Consider the following 23,214-nt stretch of genomic DNA (forward strand, 5'->3'; position numbering starts at 1 on the left):
AACGTTGTTTTTCAAATTTTCTTTGTTTGAATCGATAATTTATCTAACATATCAGAGAAAATGCGACGGTAACAAAAAAATAATAATTAAGCGATAGTTATGAGGTAGATATGCCAAAACAACTGTTGTGTTTGATAGAACAATATGTCTATATGCTGCCATAGCAGATTCATGGTGCATGAAGCCCCCAAACTATTTTGAATCTGTCCGTTTTACCCTGGAAACCCTAGTTTACAGACTTCGCGCAAACGCTTTTGTTTCAACCCAGCCATAAAACAAAGGTAATTAAATATATTTATTATTTAAAATGTCTGTCATTTTTAGCTTAGAATCGTTAATTAATGTCTAATATTTTGTTTAAAAAAAAAAACGACTTTAAAAAATTATTCACTTGCATATTTGAAACTTTTAAACAAATGACATCACAATGAAAAAATGGTGTCTGTAGAAAAGTCACAGATATCTACATCAATAACTATCATAACTACCGCTTAAGTACCCGATAATATCTCGCTAAAGTCATGGTGTCTGTAATTCTGCTCTCGCGTGTTCTCACCTCCAAATAGGGTTTTTCTGTTTAAAAAAACTTTTTTTTTTTCTTTTCAAAAATGTCCCCCTGTTCAAAATTTTTCTTCCCCCAGAAAATTGAGATTTTAAGCTTTCCAATGATGTATCATACATGCATATCGGATAATTTTGAAAGTTGACCAAATTGGGGGTCTCAGAGTGGAACTTCAAGTCACCTTAGTGTTTTCCGCCATATGTGTGTGTGGGGCGGAGGGTATGGGTTTGAGTGTACCGGTATATACAGGGTGACACAAAAAATGGAAACTTTAACAACCCAATGAAACCAAGAGTGATGGAAGAAATTTTATTTTTAATTGAAACATTAAAGCAGCACTAGGTAACATTTCAACCTTTATAAAATATTATAACATTTGTGATATGTCGTCTGACAGCGAGTTGAATGACACCTCACTTATGTATTGAGGGGGTCTGTATCGCTTTCACCGGCACTAATTAACTTTGAAGAGGGTAGCAGGAACGCTGCCACACAAAAACCAAATGTGCTGACTGCTTTACGGCATGTGTCACTTCCCTCTTTCCCCATTCATTATAAAAACGCAAGTCGATGCGAACGCTTTCGCGTGAATTCTGCAAAGATGGCAGAGCAACAAAAGACAAAGGTTTGTTTGAGGAGAAAAAAAGGGAAGCTACCAGGATAAAAGGACAATCTAGAATAAACATTGACCCTTTCACCCGCTGCAGTCACCCCCCCCCCCCCCCCCCCCCCCGACGAGTTCGAGTAGTAGTGGTGGAGTTGGTGGTGGTGGTGGTGGGGGGTTATTCACACTAAGCCACACAGTTGCTAACCGTCATATGCTATTGTTTATCCACAACTGGATTCATGACCTTATTACTATTCATCCTTCACACAGCTGCTGGAAACAGAAATGTCATTCAATCCACCTGCAGGCAACACATTTTAAGACACTGTGCGCTGGTACTCATGGGAAACGCAGTCTTCCTTAAGGCAAAACACTTCCGCTTTTGTGCACAGGTGTCGCTAAAATTGGCCAAAACTGAAACCTTCCCTAGTGTTTTTTTTTTTTTTTTTTTTTTTTTTTTTTTTTAAAGTACGCCTTTAGCTGGCGTCCCCCTGTACAAAAGCATTTGTGATATCTGCTGCTAAGATTCCTTACTGACCACTGAAACATCTCATCTAGGATACTGTGAATTTGATCCTGAATTCACCATGGTTACTAAATTGGCAGGGTGTTTACTTGCTCAAGGTTGCTGTCTTGCAGTGCTTGCCGTTGTCTTTTTTCCCTAATGCGCACTTCAAAAATTCCCTTTTTGTTTTGGGTCACCATTACTTTCTCTCCTTCTGGATGTGTTCAATTTGATGCCTCTCTTGACTATCATTACTTTATTCTAATAAGATGATGAAGATGAAAAACTCCTCACCCCTCCCCCATAATGTTTTTTCTTGTAATTGTGGCAAAATAGTGCAAAACTGAACCCTACCCTGTGTTGTGTAACTACCTGTATTCCAAAGTGTTCGAAAAATAATGTTCATGAGTTGCCTGTCTATATTTTGTATAATTCATTCATTTTTTTTTCATTCATTTTAGGCTGAAAGTGGCAGAGGAGTGTTTCAGACAAGCCAAGGAGAAAGCATCCTACAACGTCAAACCCAAACATGCAACTGGAATCGTACGTTGTTCATTTTCATTGTCTGATGTTTTTCTGATTGTCTTGTGAAAATTCATTCGGGGGAAATAAAAATCTTGTTTCTGTTCCGCAGAAAGCAAAGCTGGGCCAGAAGATGTAAAGCAGAGAACGCTAATCACCGAGGCTAACTGCGCAAGTACAATCAGACTTGACGCATCAAGACAATTTTAATCTAGCATGTTCTTTTTAAAAAAAAATAATAATAATAATACTGTCTTGTCATGCATTGGCCCATTTTAAGCATATCAAGAGGAACATTCAGCCACATTCTGGCAGCAGATATTAAATCATAGCTTGCAAAAGACAAACTCAAGCCATGGAGATTCAGGCGAAGATGCCAGACTGCTTACTGCAAATTTGTAGCAACACTGTATCCGTGCATTGTATTTTATAAGCAATAGGGAGAGGATTTTTCTCTTTTACAGCTTCCCCTAATGTACTTAATGGGCAAACACAGGTTTAGTCTTATTTATGTATATACATGACGTATAACACATCCAGACACAGTGCCTTATTACACACAAAGGTTGACAAATGAGTGCTCTACAACATGGATTTTAGTGACAACATTTGTAGGTCAAAAATTATATTTAAAGGATAAGTGGCGGAGAATACTTTTATTTTGTCACATCCTGGTAGCCTCAAATAGCCCCCCTTTTGCTGGAATCACTTAACCCAAAAATGAAGTCATCACCCTATCATATCTCACTTTATGCTGACATTACTTTGCAGTTTTTTATATTCATATAATACACCCATGTGCTAACTGAGCGAGAGGATCGGGGATTTTTGATGAAATACCTTTTCACCGTGAAAAATATTTATAATAAAATAATTAACTTTAATTCGTGCTTTTGGGTCTTTTTTTTATTGTTCCGGTTTGTCAGTCATGGCAAAAAAAAGTAAACAATTTTATGAAATAGATTTAATATACTTTTTTCACATATGCACACATACGTAGCATGTATATATTGTTTAACATATATATTGCATTGCACTTTACTTACACATGCAGCAGTACAGCCTGTTCTCACATGAAATTAATAGCATTTTGTACGAAAAAAAAAATGAATGCACTTTTGCCTGTAGATAACATCTATTTGGGGTTTCCATGGGAAAACAAATATTTTCAACCATGTTGATTCAGAGCAGTACAAAATTTTCCAAATATGCATTCCCACCATATTTGTAGCAAAATACAAAAAAATGTGTACGATTTCCTACTAAATTCTTGTTAAAACATTTTGAGCAATAATGTGTTGTTACTATGTTTGTATTGTACTCTACTTGTGTGTCCAAAAAGGTAAAATTCCATGTTGTGTTGCCTTTTGATTATTGATTCTGCAGCATTTAGGACACTATATAGATTCAAAATGAGGCAGAGAATTAAAAGAAAAAGTAGTACTACCGAACATCTCCTACAGGTAAACACCTTTTCACAGTTTGGGTTGAGGGATATCTTTTTGACTTTGGACTCCTGTCTCTGTTAACAAAGTAAAATATCTAGTCCAGACTGACATGTACCAGTCTCTTAACATGTGCTTTAGTTTGCTTTGTATTTAATCAGTGCCTTCTCGTTCTGTGTTTCATTCCATTCCAAGCACGGAGACGGGACATTTTTGGCATCATTTGTCTGTTTCTCTATGGTCTTCACAGCTTTCCACGGCTACTCACGTCCACAGACATGCAGCGACACTGCTTGACCCTTTGCACTTTTCGGTGCCTGAAAGGGGGCTGCAGGTCAGGGCAATCCAGCTGCACCGTCAGCTGCGTGACGCGGTGCGGCCTGCAGAAGGAACAAGACTGAAACGGCTCCTGGGCCTTATTGTGGCCTTTTCTACCTTGCCCTCGATTCTGGCTGTGTCCTGAGCCGCTGGGCCCCATATGTCTTGGGATGTAGAATGAGTTGCACTGGCCGTAGCAAAAGCGGTTGACCACGGTGCGACTCAGGCAACCCTCCTCGCTGATGGTCTGGCGCAAGGGTTGGGTCTTGCACCAGTCCCTGCGAAGGTAGCGGCGCTCGGTCACCACCAAGGCCTCGCGGCTAGAGGAAAGCACCTCGGGCTTCTGATGCAGTAGCCGCTGGTGGCGTTCGGAGGACAGGTTTCCTTTGTTCTTGTACGGCGACGGGATATAACTCTGCGGGCGCGACTTTTTGGTTTCAGCCGTGATGCAGAGCACTCCAGCCAATACGGCTGCGATGGTTATTCTCCACAGCATTCTAGATTGGACAGAGACAAATGATGCGCGTTAACAACAAAATGTAAAACATCTGTTATCGCATGAACACTGGGTAATTCAAATAAAGCTGTACCTCATGTTCATCTTAACCACATTTATATTCTGGCCTTGGCAAAATTATCTTTTTTGCATTCCAAGTCATTAGTGTAACAGGTAACCCCTGTGGCAGTTCAGCAGTTACAAATTTGCTCACTTGTTTGCATGTTTTTGTTCTTTGCTTAATGATTTGGGGGAAGCCTTTTATTGTTTTCTCAATTTTTCCCCCAATCATGCGGAATAGAAAAACCCCAAGTGTATGAATAGAATATCGCATATACTAGTAGTGAGTACCACTGGTGGTACAGGACTGTATGTGGGGTTTCTTTGCTGGTACACAAAAGAATTGCCAAATTAAACCTCCAGACTGCATAATTTTACAGTGGCTTTTTTTTTTTTTTTTTAACCCGGGTCAACTCGGCACATTTGAGTACATTTCAGTGGTTTTTATCCACTTAGATTTGATTTATTTCAACCCCTACACTAGTGTTTTCATATTGGCCATTATTGAGGTACTTGGCGAACCAGCTGGTTTTTGAAAGTTTTATGAACTTGCTTACTGAAAGAGTGTGGATAGTACTAGGAATTGGGAGAAGTTAAACATTCCTACTGCATCCCGTTCAAAAAAAAAAACAAGAATTTTCATCATTTTTCAAGCAATGCATTCTGAAATACAGTGCATAAACATAATTGTAGATGCACTATATCAACATACAAAAGTTTTGTCAAACAGCCTTCACTACAGGCGTAATAAGATATTCGGCATTTTAGAGCCTAACTGCCAAGTATGAGCAGTGTTGGGCATGTTACTTTAAAAAAGTAATTAGTTATAGTTACTCACTACTTCTTCCAAAAAGTAACTGAGTTAGTAACTGAATTACTCTACAGTAAAAGTAACTAGTTACCAGGGAAAGTAACTATTTCCGTTACTTTAAAAAGTTGTCTGTCAAAGAATTTGAAATTTTCTGAGCAGTATTCGAGTCAATTAAATAGAGAAGAACAGACAGGTAGTTGTGTTATAGAACCTTGTAATATTTATTGCACCTCAACAGCAACAGATTTATCCTACACTTGGAGTGCAACAAAAATATACAGATTTGAATTCCTTACCACAGAGGTCGACAAAAGCTTTGCCCCCGGGACATAAATTACACTTTACATGTATGTTCTTTCCTTTAATTTCGACCAACTTGAAATAGTGTTTACATCTCCACCTCGTAAAGGACAAAATTTCCTCTGAATGCTCTGCCATCATATCCCTCTGCATCTGTTTTGTGTGTGTGTGTTTGCCGCAGCCGCTGTTCCGGTTTGTGTGTGAAAACACTGGCTCTGAAGTTTGTTTAAAAAAAACGAAAAACAAAAAAAAAACCTTATTAACAACAAATACACATATCTAAACAAACATAGGGTGAGAAAATTTACATATAAACAACCGGCTCTGAAGTACGTGCGCCCCTGACGTGCGCTATTAGGCTCGAGCGATTACGTCACAAAATGGGGAATCTCGTGAGATTTGACAACAACACAGCCATATTGGAAGAAGGTCTGGCTCGCGGGACACGAAGAACAGATATGTGATCAACCTTAAGGATGTGAACAATGCGGGCTTCCACAATTACGCGAAATGGACATTCTGCTGTATTTATTGTTTGTTGTATGTTACTAAACTCATCAGCGATTCCGAAATTACAAATCGCTATAAAGCCACGAACAGTTCTGCTGCAGATGGGTGCAGGACCTGCACATTATGACCGTATTAAACAGCAACTCCATCGTTCTTGCAAAGGTAGGCTATGTGTGTTTACTATTTTCATTGCCTTGAACCTAAACGCACCCCAAGTCTCGGATGACAAATAAACAAAGCAGAGTAGACTCGCTACGGCTGGTAGTTTCAATTTATTCAAAGTAAGTAACGCACCGCTTTTGACCGTCAGTAATGGTAACGGTGTTGTAACGGCGGACAAAATAATTAGATTTCCCCGTTAATGGAAAAAATAACGCCGTTACGTTATTTATAACGGCGTTATTCCCAACACTGAGTATGAGTAGTATGAGTTTTGCCTTCAGTGCGGGTCAGACAACACATATCAATTAAGAACATTGGATGCTGGAGCACCTATACTTCATTTATGATTTCCTTAAAGAATCTTTACTGGACTACCAATTATTTTGGATTGGATTGGTGTTCAAGGTAAATTGAAACCACTGAAAACAGACCGATTTGCCTTGTATCTTGTACATGGCGAAAGTCAGGATGGATTGCACCCTGGCTAAGTAGTTAAATGTAGAGAATCCAAAGGTGCTGACCAATTCGCAACAGCTAATTGTTATTGATTATTATGAATTAAGGAAGAAGAATGTTTTCCTTTAACAAATTTTATTCAAAATGGTTATTTTATTGAGAATTTCTGGGGACATGCTCAGTAGTTTACCTTAAAATCTTCAGGTGTTTCAGTCATCAGTCAAAGGTGTGCCGGGTGGGGGTATTTTTATTTTTGCACCAGTATTATTAATATAAAAAAGCTCATAAAATGTTTAAGCGGGTAAAGAAAAGGGTCATGGTATAATAATAATTAAAAAAAAAAAAAAAAAAGTGGTTGTACATCATCTTATTTAAGGGTTTGGGTAAATTGGCCCTTTGGAAAAACATTGGCAAAGTCAAGATACCAGTGGTGATCTGCACAAGATCCATATGGAATCCATCCTGTAGTACTATTTCATGGTTTAGGTTTGAAGCTTTCTGTCCTTTGTGACACAAGTCTTGACACACCGAGTAAACATAATCTCCACACACGTCCAACTATTCTTTCCAAAGTTTGTACACACGTACAAGATATCTATTATTCCTTGGTCCATACCCTGCATGCATCATATTTTTAGAATGTACTTCAAATTGTTATTTTTAGAGACAAAAATTAGTAGATTAACTGGTATCAAGGAAGTGTCAATCAGTATAGTAAGATTGACTCTAAATGTCAGAGAAATTAGTAGATTCTCTGCCCTCATTTGTTGGTGTTATTGTAAAATGACTCTAAATTGATATTAATAGTGTTTTGGGATTACAGTTTGTAATATACAGTATATAAAATTGATTATTTTGGCAGTATTTGTGTCAATTCTTCGCTTTTCTAGGCTGGGCTTAATTATGATCTCCCACGAATCATGAAGTTTGCTGTATTTAGTTTTTTTTTTCTGTTATGCAATGCTCCCCCAAAATAAACATCACCTACAAATCAAAGGAGAGGCTCACACGCACATAACGAGAAATGGAACTTGATTTTATTGGTCCTGTTGCCTGTTGAAATAATTAGGCCTTTGCTTACTTTAGCTATGAACTATGCTGTATATATGTAAACCGGGTTTGGACAGGCCCCATCTGCATGCCATTTAGTGAGGAGTTCTAGAACACCTAAGTGCCCAGTCCTTGATTTAGTGCCTTTGCTGATAAACTATTGTTTTCAAGCTGAACTGGGAAAGACCTGCAGTCTTTCCAATTGTCTTCTGTATCGTCCTCACGTCATAAAAGGAGAATTGATCTCGAGTCTGCCAGCGTGCATGCTGTCAGTGTTTGGCGCCAGCACATTTTTGACCATCACTCAAGCATCTTTTGAGCAGATGTTCCAGAAAAGAACTGACAGAGAACCAAAATGCCTCAAGGCCATCATGCACTGCTATTCACAGTGCTCTTTTGCTCAGCAAATGTCTACGTCTTCCTCTCTGCGACCTGCGACTCACCCTGCCCTGTAACAAATTACTTGATGGTAATCCGCTCTGGGGTTTTGACTCCTTTTGTGCTGCTCACGATCCTGATGTCATAGCAGCAGTGTTGTGCAATGAGCGATCACTTCTCAGCACATCTTGCTTGACTATCAGCAGTCATTCTTCCATCCTGTTTGGACCATAGATGAATTCTAACAAGGATCTTCTTACAATGAGTCCTTCCTTCCCACATTTTTGAGGTTTGAAAGGTGTGTTATACACTGCTGGCCAAAGGTATTGGCACCCCTGCAATTCTGTCAGACAATGCTCAGTTTTTTCCAGAAAATGATTGCAATAACAAATGCTTTGGTTGTAATGTCTTCATTTATTTTGCTTGCAATGAAAAAACACAAGAGAGAATGGGGAAAAAAAAAAAAAATTATCATTTTACACAAAACTAAAAAAAATGCACCGGACAAAAGTAATGGCACCCTCGGCCTAATACTTGGTAGCACTACCTTTAGACAAAATAACTGCAAACAAGTGCTTCCGGTATTCTTCTTTGGCCAACTTCTCCAGGTCTCAGAGATTTGAAGGGTGCCTTCTCCAAATTGCCATTTTCATACCTCTCCACAGGTGTTGGCAGGGGTCCTCAAATACAAATTTTGAAGGTCCACGACTGTGTTTTTCATACAAGCATTGGTCCATTTATTAATGTCGGTCAAGTACAAGGCAGGTTGAAGATGTTAAAGGTGGTTTTCTTTTGACCAAACAAAAATTCCATGCACATTCTGATAGATTAAAATAAATTAACAAAACATTTTATTGACTTAAAATGAAAATACAAAAAAAAAAAAAAAAAACATGCAAGTACATTGTTTACACATGTACACTAAAAATTGAAAAGATCTGTCCATAAGGTGCAAACATAATAATTATTGATAGTAACTTTAACTGTAAAACTGCTCAATGGACCTGAGAGATTTGTTTGAATTTTGTTGTCATTTCCTCCTCTTCGTTTCCTTCGAACATTGGTGCCATAATTTCAGTCATACACTTTTATTATTTCTCCATCAGAGAACAGCTTCTAATATTTGGCCAACACCCACGACACAGAGTGAGGACTCCGTTGCAATTTGTTGTGTCATAGATATAACAAAAACCTTGCTTGACTCTTGATATGACTACTTCAACCTGTTCATTTCTTTCCTTCTCAATTCTGATTTGGGAGGAAACTTCTCTTCAAAAGATCTGTCCTCTGTAACATAATGGCGTTTTACATTTCCACTTTTTATCAGAGCAACTGTCTTGAAGCATATTAAGTAGCCTACATCGGTTTGATACTTGCAGTTGGTAAAATAGACACGTATTTTTCAGTCTATTCCTCATTGAAATGGCAAGTTTCGTTGTCCACTTTTCTTTTCTTGGTCATCTTTTCTTCTCTTGGTCATCTTTGAGCATGACATTTTGTTAGATTCGGTCTTCTACTAGTGGCGTATAAAAAAAACATTGCAAAGTGCCGGGTGCGACTCGTGTTTCACACTGCTGCGGTCGGTCCACTTTAGCAGCATGCAGGCTCTCTCAGCCAATCGGCACATCCATACACACTCTCTCAGCCAATCAGCGCATCGTTGTCATAAAGATGACAACAGAAGTGGGAACATGGAAGATATTTAACTAAAAATGAAACAGAATTTAGCGATAGAATAGTAGCGCATAGCGACTCATACAAATAATATATGTTAAAAAAGCTTTTTTTTTTTAGGACCCCGGTTCTATAGGATTCAGGTCTGGACTCATTGCTGGCCACTTTAGAAGTCTCCAGTGCTTTCTCTCAAACCATTTTCTAGTGCTTTTTGAAGTGTGTTTTGGGTCATCGTCCTGCTGGAAGACCCATGACCTCTTAGGGAGACCCAGCTTTCTCACACTGGGCCCTACATTATGCTGGAAGATTTCATAATTGCATAATTCATAATGCCGTGCACACGTCCATGCAGTCCAGTGCCAGAGGCAGCAAGGCAACCCCAAAACATCAGGGAACCTCGGCCATCTTTGACTGTGGGGACAGTGTTGTTTTCTTTGAAGGCCTCTTTTTTTTTCCCCTGTAAGCCTTTTCCCAAAAAGCTCTACTTTTGTCTAATCTGACCAGAGAACATTCTTCCAAAACGTTTTTGGCTTTCTCAGGTAAGTTTTGGCAAACTCCAGCCTGGCTTTTTTTATGTCTCTGGGTCAGAAGTGTGGTCTTCCTGAGTATCCGACCATAGAGTCCCTTTTCATTCAGACACCGACGGATAGTATGGGTTGACGCTGTTATACCCTCGGACTGCAGGAAAGCTTGAACTTGTTTGGATGTTAGTCGAGGTTCTTTATCCACCATCCTCTCACTCTCGTTGAAACCTCTCGGCAATGTTTCTTTTCCGTCCACATCTAGGATGGTTAGCCACAGTGCCATGGTCCTTACACTTATTGATGACACTGCGTACAGTAGACACAGAAACATTCAGGTCTTTTGAAATGGATTTGTAGCCTTTAGATTGCCCATGCTTCCTTACAATTTTGCTTCCTCAGACAGTTTTTTTCTCAATGTGGTACATACAAGGACACAGGACAAAGGTTGAGTCAACTTTAATCCATTTTAACTGGCAGCAAGCATGATTTAGTTATTGCCACCACCTGTTACGTGCCACAGGTAAGTAACAGGTGCTGTTGATTACACAAGTCAGAAAAGCATCATTTGATTTTTTTTTTTTTTTTTTTAATGGGGGGGGGGGTGTAAAATGATTTTGTTTTACCGCTCTCTTTTGTGTTTTGTCATTGCAAATAAAATAAATGAAAATATTACTACCAAAGCATTTGTAATTGCAATCCTTTTCTGGGAGAAATTGAGCACTATCTGACAGAATTGCAGGGGTGCCACTACTTTTGGCCAGCAGTGTAGTTCTTTTTTTTTTTTTTTTTTTTTTTTTGTGTGTGCGTACATGTTAACCACATCTGAGGTAGATGCTGGAGTAATACAGTGGTCATAATCTAAAGAGTCGATTATTCCTCTGTTTACAGCTGTATAGACTATATTGCTTTTATATTTTATTGCTTTTATTGTGATCTACAAGTGTTTTTCGATAAAAATATATACATATATTACCAAGGGCGTAGGTTTTCATAGGGATGGTAGGGACATAACACTACCAACTTTTCAGGATGCTGAAATTGTCCCCACCAACTTTTAAGCAACCTTATTTGCATTATATAATTGCTTCAGTTATATAGGTCATTTAGATGGTCTTCCCATATGTTGTAAGGATAGAATCAACCCGACCATTATTGAAGTTAATTACGGTAGCCTACTTTCATTACTTACATTTTCCCCTGTAATTGCTGAATGTGCCAGTTCATTTTTTCCCCTCAAACGCACGTTTGATTGGCTGATGACTTGACCGACCCCCGACACTCACACTCTCACAGCCCCGACAGAAATACATGTCAACAACATGCTGCCTCCTCTGCCCCCTTCGAAGACGAGGGATATTAGTTTTTTTTCCACCAGCAACAGCAGCCACTGTAAATAATGTCAAAAGATGTCAATGCTGTGGAGGTTGGGAACACACCTCTAATTATGCTACTGAAAGTCCGACCTACATCAGAGTTAGCATAACATTGATCTGTGTGAATTTCTTGAACTCGAGGAGGAAGCTGCGATGAGAGATATATCCTCCTTTAATTTTTCAACTGTTAACGTTAATTAAACTGTAAGAAATGTAGTGAACGAAGGATTACTCTTATAGATAGTTAATTGCTGATTAACGTGTTTGTATTTCTTGTGTATGTTAATATAATTTAAACTTGCTAATAAAATCCAGATATTTGTTTCAAAATGTTTCTCTATTAATTTTTGAAAACAACTGTTTGAATCGAACGGTTAATCACCTGAACCAATACACATGAAAGTTAGTATAAGTCAATACAGATTTATTTTGCAATGATCATTTAGCCTATCTATTGATAAGGTTCATATTGGTGAGAAATGTAGCCCTGACCCTCGTTCACCCAATCTGTTTGGTCTTTTAAATGTCCTTTCCCCAGCAAAAAGTGTACATGCAGGTTATGCTCTTATATTGTCCCTACCAATGTTGAGACCAAACCTACGCCCTCGTATATTACACATCAGTAAACATCATAATTGAGTACATCCCAACTGATATTTGAGAAACATTTTGATGGCGAGGTACACTGCAAAATAATCCTGCAAAGGCGGGGCATTGTTTTACAGCAGGATTAATTTGCACATTGAAAAAAATTATTTTAAAAAATCTGTAAAGATTATAAAGTAAAAATGAATACAGTCCCATCAACCTATTAAGGCAAAAGTAGACAAAATTCTCCATAACAGGATTTAAAACACAGATGACTATAAATACACACTACTCAGGTGCCAAGCAGACACCTGACTATAAAGGGTGTTGACTAAAGAGGAAACCTGACAACACTTCATGCAGTCAGAAATGCCACTACATGGAGATATGTAAAGTATTAATAGAGATTATTAAAGTCATACTTTTCAAAGAAGGTTTACACAATTATATTATGCACTGCATTTGTGCTGCCTGAATAATGCAGAATAATAATGTGCTGCAATAAAAAGTGTTGTTACCGAACCCAGTCCCTGTATAAATGTAAATGAAGGACGGAATAACACAAATGAGTAGAAATGAAAGAGCAAAAGCCCTCTGCTCAAGCGTCACACCGAATGCTCGGCACGGGGGACTCCTTTTTTGCGGGTAAAAACGAGTCGCTGCGGGCAAATGTGAGAATATACATCTGCATTCAAAGGTTTTGAGACACTTTCTCAGTGAATGGTTAGGTGTATCAAAAGCTTTGAAAATAACCCACTGTCGCCAGCTCGACACCAAGCACAACATGTTTAATGTGATGCCGAGTATATTTGCATGGCCAGCGACACATGCACATCGCTGCGCCGCTTCTTGTGCTAAGAACCAGTCAGGAGCCAGCGACCTGCAAATGTGAGTGGGCATCGACCAGGGAAAGTCCGGCCGAAGCCGACAAGGGCTTGCCCAGGCAGGGACAACCGGCAGCTATGCACAGGCCAGTGTTGAGGCTACGTGGTACAAGCACAATAACGTTGTCACAAAAACACTGCCTTCCTTTCCCTGATGTTGTTAATGGTTTGCTTGCCCTCATTTGGCCAGCAAGGAGCTGCTGTCTGCTAAGCACCTGTTTTCAGCCCCTGGAGACTGTGCTTTGTGAAAACAAAGAACCAGGGCTAACCTAAGCAAAAGCCCGGAACGAACACCAACCAGGTGGAAAAGGGCCTATCTGTGCCTTTTTGGGGGGGTATTTTGATGCAAAAGCTAAGTTTGTGTTGTTAATGAAAGTTACAGCAGATTTTTGCTCTGTTTTTTAGCCACGACCTAATCATTTGTACACCGTTTGTTTTCAAAAATGAGATTAATGTCACACCATATAAAGTGCCTAAGATACGAATCTTGAATCATCTTTAATGGTGAAGTACAGGTAGTCCCCGGGTTACAAACAAATTCCGTTCCTAGGCTAGATTAGCGACGTAGCCCGAATTTCCGCGTAAATCAGGATTAACCCTTTAAGTACACCGAGATACCCCCTGAACCTCAAAATAACTGTCCAAAAACATGTATGTCACATTAATAAGATAGGTAAAAAATAAGATTCTGTGAGGTACATTCTCTTAAATGACATTATATTCAAAGTCTTTTCGGGCTGTAATCGTAAGTGACTTGCCTTGCTGAGAAAAAAAGGTGCTGTGGAAAGTCTAGGAAGGCGAGAGAAGGGGGATATGGCCACTCAGGTCGCCAACGTCCCCTCTCTTAACGTGAGTTTGTCGTTTGAACTCAAAAAAACATATCGGGATTTGCAAGAGACGTCCGCGCTGGGGGAAGGCAGCGGCATGAGAACAAGGAAGTGGGACCTGATGCCATCAGGAATTGCGGGAGAGCGGCGACGCTGCTGGGGGAGGAGGGGATCCTGACGATGCAAGAAATGGGTACTGTTCACTTTAAAAAAATAAATAAAAAAAAAGTTTTGGAGACAGAATGGCGGACGAGACTCATCGGCATCGTAAAATCGAAATCACGTAAATCAGGTACGTCGTAACCCAGGGACTCTCTCAGGTATTAAAAAACCGCTCGATCTAGTAAAACATCAAACATGCAACTAAAACAAGAGTACAGTATATCTAAGAAAACATTTCAAATCCCATCTAGGTCACTTCAGTATGTGGTTAAAATCCAATCTGGGCTACATTTTTCCAGAATGTGGCTGCCGTCTGTACTGTCAAGTCCCCCAAATCGAAATTCATGCAGCAATTACGTCAGCAAAGAGCGAGAGAGCCATGGCGCCATGTAGCTGTGCATTAGCATTAGAACCTAGCTTGAACGCGGCTTTTAGGGAAGAGGCGGGCTTGACAAGTCGTAAAAAAAAATAGAGGAGGGGATAAACCTGAGAATGCTCGGTTTTCTTTCAGTGCTCCATATGAGCAATATTCGAGATTGCTTACACGGCCTAGAGTCAGGGCAAACTGTCCGTATGTGTGGAGATCATGCTATCAATCCATATACATAAGCTTTAAATATAAGACTAAATGGGGGATTATTTATCTTTTATTTGTGTCCTCTTTTTGGAAATCAAAATATGATCACCCGAGAGTGATGTTGAGGCAGCATTTGTTTTGATGCTCCTGTACATGCGAGTCAGTTTGCACAGCGGATCTCGGATTGTGAATTAGTGTGCATGCGTAAACAGTTCAATGGACAGAGGCAGTCCTAACGGGCACGCCAAAAAAACATACGTCAAAAAATCGGAATTGTGCATTAAGTATGAACCTAGCCTTAGTGACCTGAAGTGCAGCTCTGTGGTCTAGTCACATTATTGCAACTGATACAGTAGTTACTCAACAAACAGTACAGGTAGTGATTAGTATGGAATGGTAAACAACGCAATATAAAGGGACAGCGGTATCGATTATTGATCAACAGCCATTAGACAATAAGGCTACAACAGTGAGTACGATGGTAATGTCAGAACATAGCAGAGAGCACTAATGTACGGTGGTCGAGAGGTGTCCGGCGAAATACAAAGTCCAAACACTTTGCAAATAGAAAAAAGCACAAACCCCAATTGAAAACGCTTTGCAAAAGAAAAAAGCACGAACGCAAACTGCCACAGCATGAGCCCCAATTACTAAAGCGCGATTGCAAATTGGCATAAGCAAGAACCCCAATTCCCACAACACGAATGCAAAAGGCTCACAGCACAACAACAAAATCACGCAGCACGACGGCAAGAGGATGACCCGGAAGTAAAAATGATGTCAATCGGTTTTGCTGTAAAAGTTTTGTTTGTGCTGCTTTCGTTTTAGAGATATTTACAGTTCTTTTATAGGTAAATTTGAGGTCAGCTGCGTTTTGTAGATACAGTATTTTGCTTTTATTGAGATATTCGAATGGGGCCGTCGCTCGTTTAGCTCCCCGCGGCTAATGGACCGTTCCAACTCTCTCAATAACAAAGGGGTGTACTAACAACTAGCACGAAGGTAGCCTAAACGAATGGCAACACTTCGGGACCATTTTGGAGTAAATAAGGGGCTTAGAGTGACGTCATCAAACGAAATTAATATCTCAAGCCCCTCAATTTACTTCAAAATGGACCCGAATTTATTTGTATTATGATCGTGCTAGTTGTTGGGACACCCCTCTGTTATTGATCGATTCAGTACGCCCCCTTAGCCGCGGGAGCTAAGCTAAGGAACAGCTGCGAGTGATGTCACCACTCGAAATTAATAAAAGAATTGTGAATATCTCTAAAAGCAGCACAAACAAAATTTTACAGCACAAACGATGGACATAAGTTTTCATAAAAATTTGCGTCTGATGGGGGGGGCAACTTCACGGAGGTCCGTAGAGATGGTCACAAAGCACTTATAGCAATATTCAAAGTGTCGTCTTTTTTTTTTTTTTTTTTTACTTCTGGATCATCCTCTTGCTGCCGTGCTGTGGGATTTTGCTGTTGTGTTGCGTGATTTTGCTGTTGTGCTGCGAGCCTTTTGCATTCGTGCTGCGAGCTATTTGCTGTCGTGCTCTGAGCCATTTGCTGTCGTGTTGTGGCAATTGGGGTTCGTGCTTTCACCAATTTGCAATCGCGCTTTAGGAATTGGGGATCGTGTTGTGGCAGTTTGTATTCGTGCTTTTTTCTTTTGCAAAGCGTTTGCAATTGGGGTTCGTACTTTTTTCTATTTGCAAAGTGTTTGGACTTTGCATTTCGCCTGACACCTCCCGGCCACCGTACTAATGGAATTACTGGTCCATTATTTGAAACTTTAGTTGTCAGAGAGAAGAGGCTGAGTGCCTGTTTTTTATATGCAAAGCTCAATAGCGCATACCTCAAGGATGAAACTGGAAAATGTAGTGGCCAGGAAGCTGGGGATCCAAGAGGATTTTGCCTGCTCTTGCCCTAGCTTTCACATCGTGCAAGTCCTTGAGAAAGATTTTTATTTAATATCCACAAATAGAGAGTGTTTCTTTTTGCAAGTGTGCATATATCCTCAAACACAGCTCAACTAAAAGCTGGCGGTGCTTGCTTTCTCCACTCACAGCATCCTGTTGTCCTGACCCTTTTTTCATCTTCCTTCATATAAAACACTCATTGGTCTAAATTGCATCTTGGATTCCTGCTTACCAGAACAAATTTCTTCCGCTTGTATGTCTCTCATCATCCACATTTAGCAATTATACAGCTTTTGCTGAAACTTTAGGGTAAACCATGAATTTTGGACTACTAGAGGGAAACCACATGGCCTGGAGCAAACTGACTTTAGCTACAGGCAGAATATGCAAAGTACCCCAAACGAGAAGCTTCTTTCTGAGATGCAACCGTGCTAACCACTGAACCCACTTCCCTCACTTCAATTCTGGTGAGTCAAACTCCCCAAAACCATGAGAGACGCTAACGCGATGATCCAATTGACTGCATGTTCAGGACATGACAGATGGCCCTTAGTCTGCAGCCGAGCTTCCTGTCTCCACACCTAAAAAACCGAGCCTGATAGTGCCAGTCCTGACAAGCTCTCCTCATCAATCCAGCAGTAAGACAATTTGAGGCTTTGGAAAGGGAGGGAGTTGCTGATGTAGTGTGCTTAGTGGTCAAACTAAGGAGACAGTAGGAAGGGGGACAAGGAGATGTTGAGGTTTGGGGTCTCTCCCCATAACTGTGGTTTTCTAAAAACAAAATTCCGCCCCTCACAACATTCCCCAATCTGTCACCCCGTCTGACTCTTGCACTAATCATTCCAGGGTCCCGCCGACGGAAGGAGACTGTGGTCGAAAAAACCCAAGCGAAGCGGACCTCTCTGTCTGCTCAAGACTAATATCGCCCACGTAAACATCTCTGCGACTGCATTGCAACCACAAATACTTGGGGGGGGGACATGCTTCACTGAAGTGTGGCAGACCTTGCTTCCAAAATTCAGGCCTCTAATGAAATTACAAATACCAGAACCAAATACCAGAGAGAGAACAACCATTAAGCTTTTCTGCATTTTATTTTCCACGACGGTACTTTAAATAACATTGCTGTACTCTAATGGCTCTCCTTTCAAAGCTGTGGTAAGATATTATAAAAGATTCTGAAATGAACGACATGCTTTGTCCAGACCCGTCTGCAAAGGAAACCTAAAACAAACAAAAGCTGATCTCTCAATTATCACACCATCTCAAACACATGCTGCAAAATGTATTTAATTATGGGATCGTTTGGTTTTGTTTTTTTTTCCACATGTTGCCACATATGCATTAAGAGTTGAAGCTTGGCTAAATGAATGTTCTTTAACAAGGAGGAAGTGTGCCATTATGTTTGTTTGTTGAGTTGTGGATTTCTCCAAACTTCACTCGGCTGTTGGCCCATTAATAGTTAGGATGGATGGATGGATGGATGGATGGATGGATGGAGGTTTTTGTTTTTTTCCAAGAAATAGGAGGAGGAGCTAGAGTCTGCTCTGCTGTGTCAATGTGTCAAATGCTAGGAGGTTGCTCCAGGCAGTTTGGGCAGCCTGTTTGTCACCACAATCCATCTTTATAATGACTCGCAGATATTGAGCTTTTCCCTGTAAAGTACTGACTAGAGTGCAAGAAAACGCCTTTGCCCTGGCAGCCAAATGGAACACTTTACAAGTGAATGACGGCCAATTAGAGATACCTCTTGGTTTCATGCGTTCAATCACTGCGGGCCCTTTCAGTGACAGCGCTTAACAACGCTTTTTAAGATTGTTTATATTGGCATTTGTCCAAAAGCTACAAGAGTAAATATTCCATGATTTTGATTCTATTTAATGTAATTTTAATAATGAAACTAATTCTTCAATGTCTACTTGATTCATTTAGACATTTTGGACAATACATCAAACTTTGTGGGAAGTTTTAAATCCCATATATAACAATGAAAATCGCTGCTTGGATAAATTTGATGTTGAGAGCCCTAGCTGACCGATAACCATTAGCAAAGCATTGCATGGGATGGGATTCACGCATGTCTAGGTGCAATTCGACACACTCAAGTCGAGAAACTCTGTTATGATTAGCGATCAGGCAGCATAGAATAGGATGCCAACATATCCACACTCACAAGGGCTTAACACAAATACTGGGTTCTACACCTCACAGAGTTGATTTGTGTACCTTTCACCCCTCCCCAATCACTTATCTTTGTGACTCTCCCCTCCCCTCCCCCTTTCTCTTGGTCATTAGGCCCCTCAATACAACTCGCTAACAATAGCGCCAACATATATGTAGTTAGTGGAGGTTTTCAATGTATTTCTTGTTGTTTGTGCTTCTTGTGTCTCTCATATTCTCTTTTTTTCTATCCCCCCATAACCCGTTCCTGTTCCTGCTGCTTTCTCCTAATAAATGAGGCACGGTGAATGATCATAATGGGAGTACTCATACTCCCACCTGATACATTAAAACTGTTCAGACTAATCGAACACTCAGATTTCCATTCTCTGGGTCGAGCAGCTGAACAGGACGAGTTAAAAAAAAAAAGTTGAGAGGTGCCGACAACATGCAAGTATACACAGAAGAACATCTTACTGTTGCAGAGTTATGTGCATCTCTTTGTTATGGGTTTACAGTTTTAGGTCTTATGCAAGTCTTTAAAATTTTTGATACCAAACTGCTCTACGTGCTTGACATTAGTTTGTCTATTGAAAGTCTGAAAGATGTCCAAAACTCACAAATTAATCTCTGCTTTATGCACAAATGGCAAAGGCTTACTGAGGGTATTTTGCGGAGGGGGCTATTACAATTAAGATCAGTATGTTGAGTTTTCCACTGAAGAAAACCTTTTAAAATAATTATTCATTTGGCCCAAGCATAATAAAGTGCAGGGAAGGAAAAATAAAGGAAGGTAAGAAAAGTTCATCTTTGAAAGATCCTTGGCTTGAATTATCCCGAATAAACTTAAAATATCTGCTTTTAACCTAAATGGACAACTTACTTTGTCTTTTGAGTTACATTGTGTTGAAACACTCGCATCTCAAATCAGTCAATTTAATCAGTTCGGGCTTCACCAAAATATCAAACACATTTCTTTAGTGTCTTTTCTAAATAAGTAAAATGCCAACCAGTTGCGTATCGCAGACATAGGATTTTATTGATGTTGACAGACAAAGAAAACAATCAGGTCAAGCATGAATGGCTAGTTGGCATGCAAACATATGCGGAATTGCTGACAACCTGACACTGCTATGCGTTCATGCCTTATATACTGTTCTAAGTTGTTCTTTGTGACACATTAAAGAGCAAACTGTCTTTGTGAGGTATGCTTTGTGATGCATGAGTGGGATGGAATATGCTGGTAAATTGTCGTTGATAATGCTTTGTGATGCATTTGTGTGATGGAATATGCTGGCACATGACAATGAATGCATCTGGATTTTATAAAATATCTACTTAAATTGAAATTATTTGACTTGTTTTTGCTGCCACCATGCAGCGCTTACTGTATATAAGTTTGTGCTTGCAAGCCAATACAAGAAAATCAGCCAAACGATAACTCGTATCTCAAAAAACTCAAATCGAGTCACTCGTGCTTCAAAGCATGAATGTATTCAAAACAAATCAATTACAAGAAGGCCTTTGCAGTCCTGGCAGAGGCCCTCCATCAAAGTCCAGTTTGAAAGTCTTTAGCGTTTGGAAAATGAGCTTGTTCTGTGGTGCTAAAGTAAGCGTAATGTGTCAGTGTGCTGGTTAAATCCTCTTTTAACGTCGGCGCCGACTGTACAAGGTGGCGCAGTCACCGCAGCGGTAAGACGGATAAGAAGGCAGAACTCACTAAGCGTTCATCACACGTGGAGAATGGAGCAGTGCGCAAAGTGAAACCACTGTAAACCTGTCGATTGTGTGTGTTCCACATGTAGCAGCATGATTGAAAATGCCTGCTTTTCCTGTAACGTGTTTTAACCTCACTGACCAATACTGTCATAACACAGAAATCTCGATTCCCAACAATCTGTCGTCTATAATCAGTTATTTTGCCCAATGCTTTCAATCAGAAAACCTTACAGAATCTTAAAGGTGAAGAGTTGGGCACTCTGCTCACAGGGTGGGCCCCCAGTATAAGCCCACATTGAGTTACTCAATAAGTACAGATGCTCCGATTACACGCTGCTTCAGAACGAGAAGTCACATCCTGCTCATTAGAAAGCAACCCTTACACAGAATTTCTGTGGGTTATATTTTGAAACAGGTTGTTACAGATATCCTAAACATGGTTTTCCATTAAACAGGCAAATGTATTATTTTTCCTTCAGTTGTTGTTGTATCTCGCTTAAGATTTTTTCACTTGTATTCACTTATATTTCACAGCATATTATTTCACTTTTTAGCCTTCTCAGTCAACAACTCAAATAAAAGAAAAAACTATTCTCCATGAAAACAAAAGTCAGCTACGCAAAGTATGAATTTAATAGACTTAAAACTGCCAACTATTCAGTTGGTTTTGCCAGTCAAACAGATCTAACTAATTTGGTGCCTTCCTCACCATTTTTTTTTTTTTTTGGACCTGTTAATGTGTGGTTGTGAAGCAATCAGGTGCCAAAGCGTTTGTCAAGTAATACCTCTCAGTGTGACAGTAACTTGTCGGGGATGCGGTCTGGGCAGGTCATTCCACCTTCGGCGGTCCTTGCGTCCGCTGCCAGGCTCTGGTTTCCATGACAACAAAGTCCATAAGTATCCCCGAGGCTCGTTTTTTTTCCCTCCTTTTGTTCAAACAATCAATGTATTGAAAACAATGAGTTATCGGTCATATTGTTGTGATGATGTTTCCAGTATGAAGTTTCTGCAGCTCCAGGTCTTACAGTGAAAGCATCTTTGGGCTCTCAGTGTGTGCGCGTTTGAGCGGAGTGAGATTGTTCCACTGACTGTAAAGTCTTTAGACTTAGTTTGACTCACTACCAGCCCCTTCCCTCCTCAAGAATGGGAGGCTTTTTTCCTATTGGTCCTGGTGATTGTGTTATTCAAACTGCCTTCACTTCTATTATTTATGGGAGCGTGTGTGTGATTCTTGGAACTTGTCTCTGGTAAAAAGTGACAGCATTTCATCCCTTTGTCAGTTTTTTTCCCTCATGTATCTGAATTTGAAAATTTGGTAGGTGCATCTCATTCTAACATGGAGTGTATTAAATGTAGGAGTGTGACAAAATATCGAAATGATTATATATCGTGATACTTTATATCCCAAAAGGTTATCGATATGCTCCTGCAAGAATCGAGATATCATTTAGACTGGGAACCAGGGGTCGCGTTAACCGAATATTTTCCGTCGTTGACTGGTTTTTTAAAACGGTGACGGAAAAAACTGAAGTCCATCCGTCATTTTGACAGGTTGCAATTAACACCCCAGACCACAGGGTGGCGAGTGAGCATATTAATTAGCTATTGTCTCTCTTGATGCATGACGTCGTTGGCCTTACTCGGAAAAATGTCAAGGCAACTGAGCGTCCGAACTAAGGCTACGTTCATACTACAGGTCTTAATGCACGAATCCGATTTTTTCGTGTTTTTGCGACTCGAGTGAGGCATTAACTTGACGGTCTGAACGTGACAAGTCGCATAGAACGGGACCATTTCAAATCCGATCTGGGTCACTTTCGTATGTGGTCTAAATCCGATCTGGGCCACATTTTTCCAGACTGTTGCGGCGGTCTGTACTGTCCAGTCCCGCAAATCGGATTTAATGCAGCAATTACGTCAAAAGCGAGAGACGGTACGGTAGCTACGGTAGCGATGCAGCAGTGCGTTATTAGCGCCTAGCTTGCCTTGAACACGGCGTTTTAGACTGCGGTGATCTTTAGGAAGGGTCGGACTTGACAACAGTCATAAAAAAATAAAAATAGGTTTGAGGATAAGCCTGAGAATGATCGGTGTTCTCTCTGCTCCATATAAGCAATATTTCAACATTGCTTACACGGCCGAGAGTCTGGGCAAACTGCCCGTATGTGTGTGTGACATGCACGAACAGTGCGTGCATGCTATCGATCCATATACTTTGAATACAAGCCTAAACGGGGATTATATATGCCTGTTGTTTGTGTCCTCTTTTTAACAGCAACAAGCCTATGGCTACGTTCATACTATAGGTCTTAATGCACGAATCCGATTTTTTGTCATATCTGCGCACTAATTCGCAGTCCGACATGCGCTGAGCAAGACGACCCGCATACACCGAAGCATCAAAACAAATGACCATACAATCACACATGCTGGCTGTCATCCGTCATTCCAGGGATATATTTTCCTTATTAAAAAGAGGACACAAATAACAGGCATAAATAATCCCTGTACAGGTTTATATTCAAAGTATATGGATCGATAGCATGCACGCACTGTTCGTGCATGTCACACACACATACGAGCAGTTTTCCCCGACTCTCGGCCGTGTAAGCAATGTAGAAATATTGCTTAT

General features: G+C 40.2%; 2 protein-coding genes across 3 annotated transcripts in view; one reads left to right on the forward strand and one right to left on the reverse strand.

The window, feature by feature from the left end:
- The window catches only part of fmn2a (formin 2a), a 96,200-nt gene extending 87,667 nt beyond the window's left edge, over window positions 1-8,533 (forward strand). The window contains exons 17-18 of one of the 2 annotated variants that reach the window (XM_057848654.1): window positions 2,136-2,217; window positions 2,309-8,533. In XM_057848654.1, coding sequence (XP_057704637.1) covers window positions 2,136-2,217; window positions 2,309-2,335 — 109 coding nt within the window. In that variant the 3' untranslated portion in view covers window positions 2,336-8,533. Of the gene's footprint in view, window positions 1-2,135; window positions 2,218-2,308 lie in introns of those variants that run through there. The other variant, XR_009064658.1, reaches the window with a different exon arrangement.
- On the reverse strand, window positions 1,304-22,573 carry grem2a (gremlin 2, DAN family BMP antagonist a). The gene is made up of 2 exons (XM_057848660.1): window positions 21,368-22,573; window positions 1,304-4,456 (listed from the first exon to the last, which is right to left on the reverse strand). Exon 2 carries the CDS (start codon window positions 4,453-4,455, stop codon window positions 3,886-3,888), a length of 570 nt encoding a protein of 189 aa, XP_057704643.1. The 5' UTR covers window position 4,456; window positions 21,368-22,573; the 3' UTR covers window positions 1,304-3,885.
- Between the last annotated feature and the right edge of the window lie 641 nt (window positions 22,574-23,214).

This window comes from Corythoichthys intestinalis, chromosome 10, assembly GCF_030265065.1.
Source record: "Corythoichthys intestinalis isolate RoL2023-P3 chromosome 10, ASM3026506v1, whole genome shotgun sequence".
Classification (NCBI taxonomy): Eukaryota; Metazoa; Chordata; class Actinopteri; order Syngnathiformes; family Syngnathidae; genus Corythoichthys; species Corythoichthys intestinalis.

What these genes read in the sequence shown, in the direction of transcription:
- grem2a (XM_057848660.1), bottom strand. Translation starts at nt 4,455, where the DNA reads ATGCTGTGGAGAATAACCATCGCAGCCGTATTGGCTGGAGTGCTCTGC.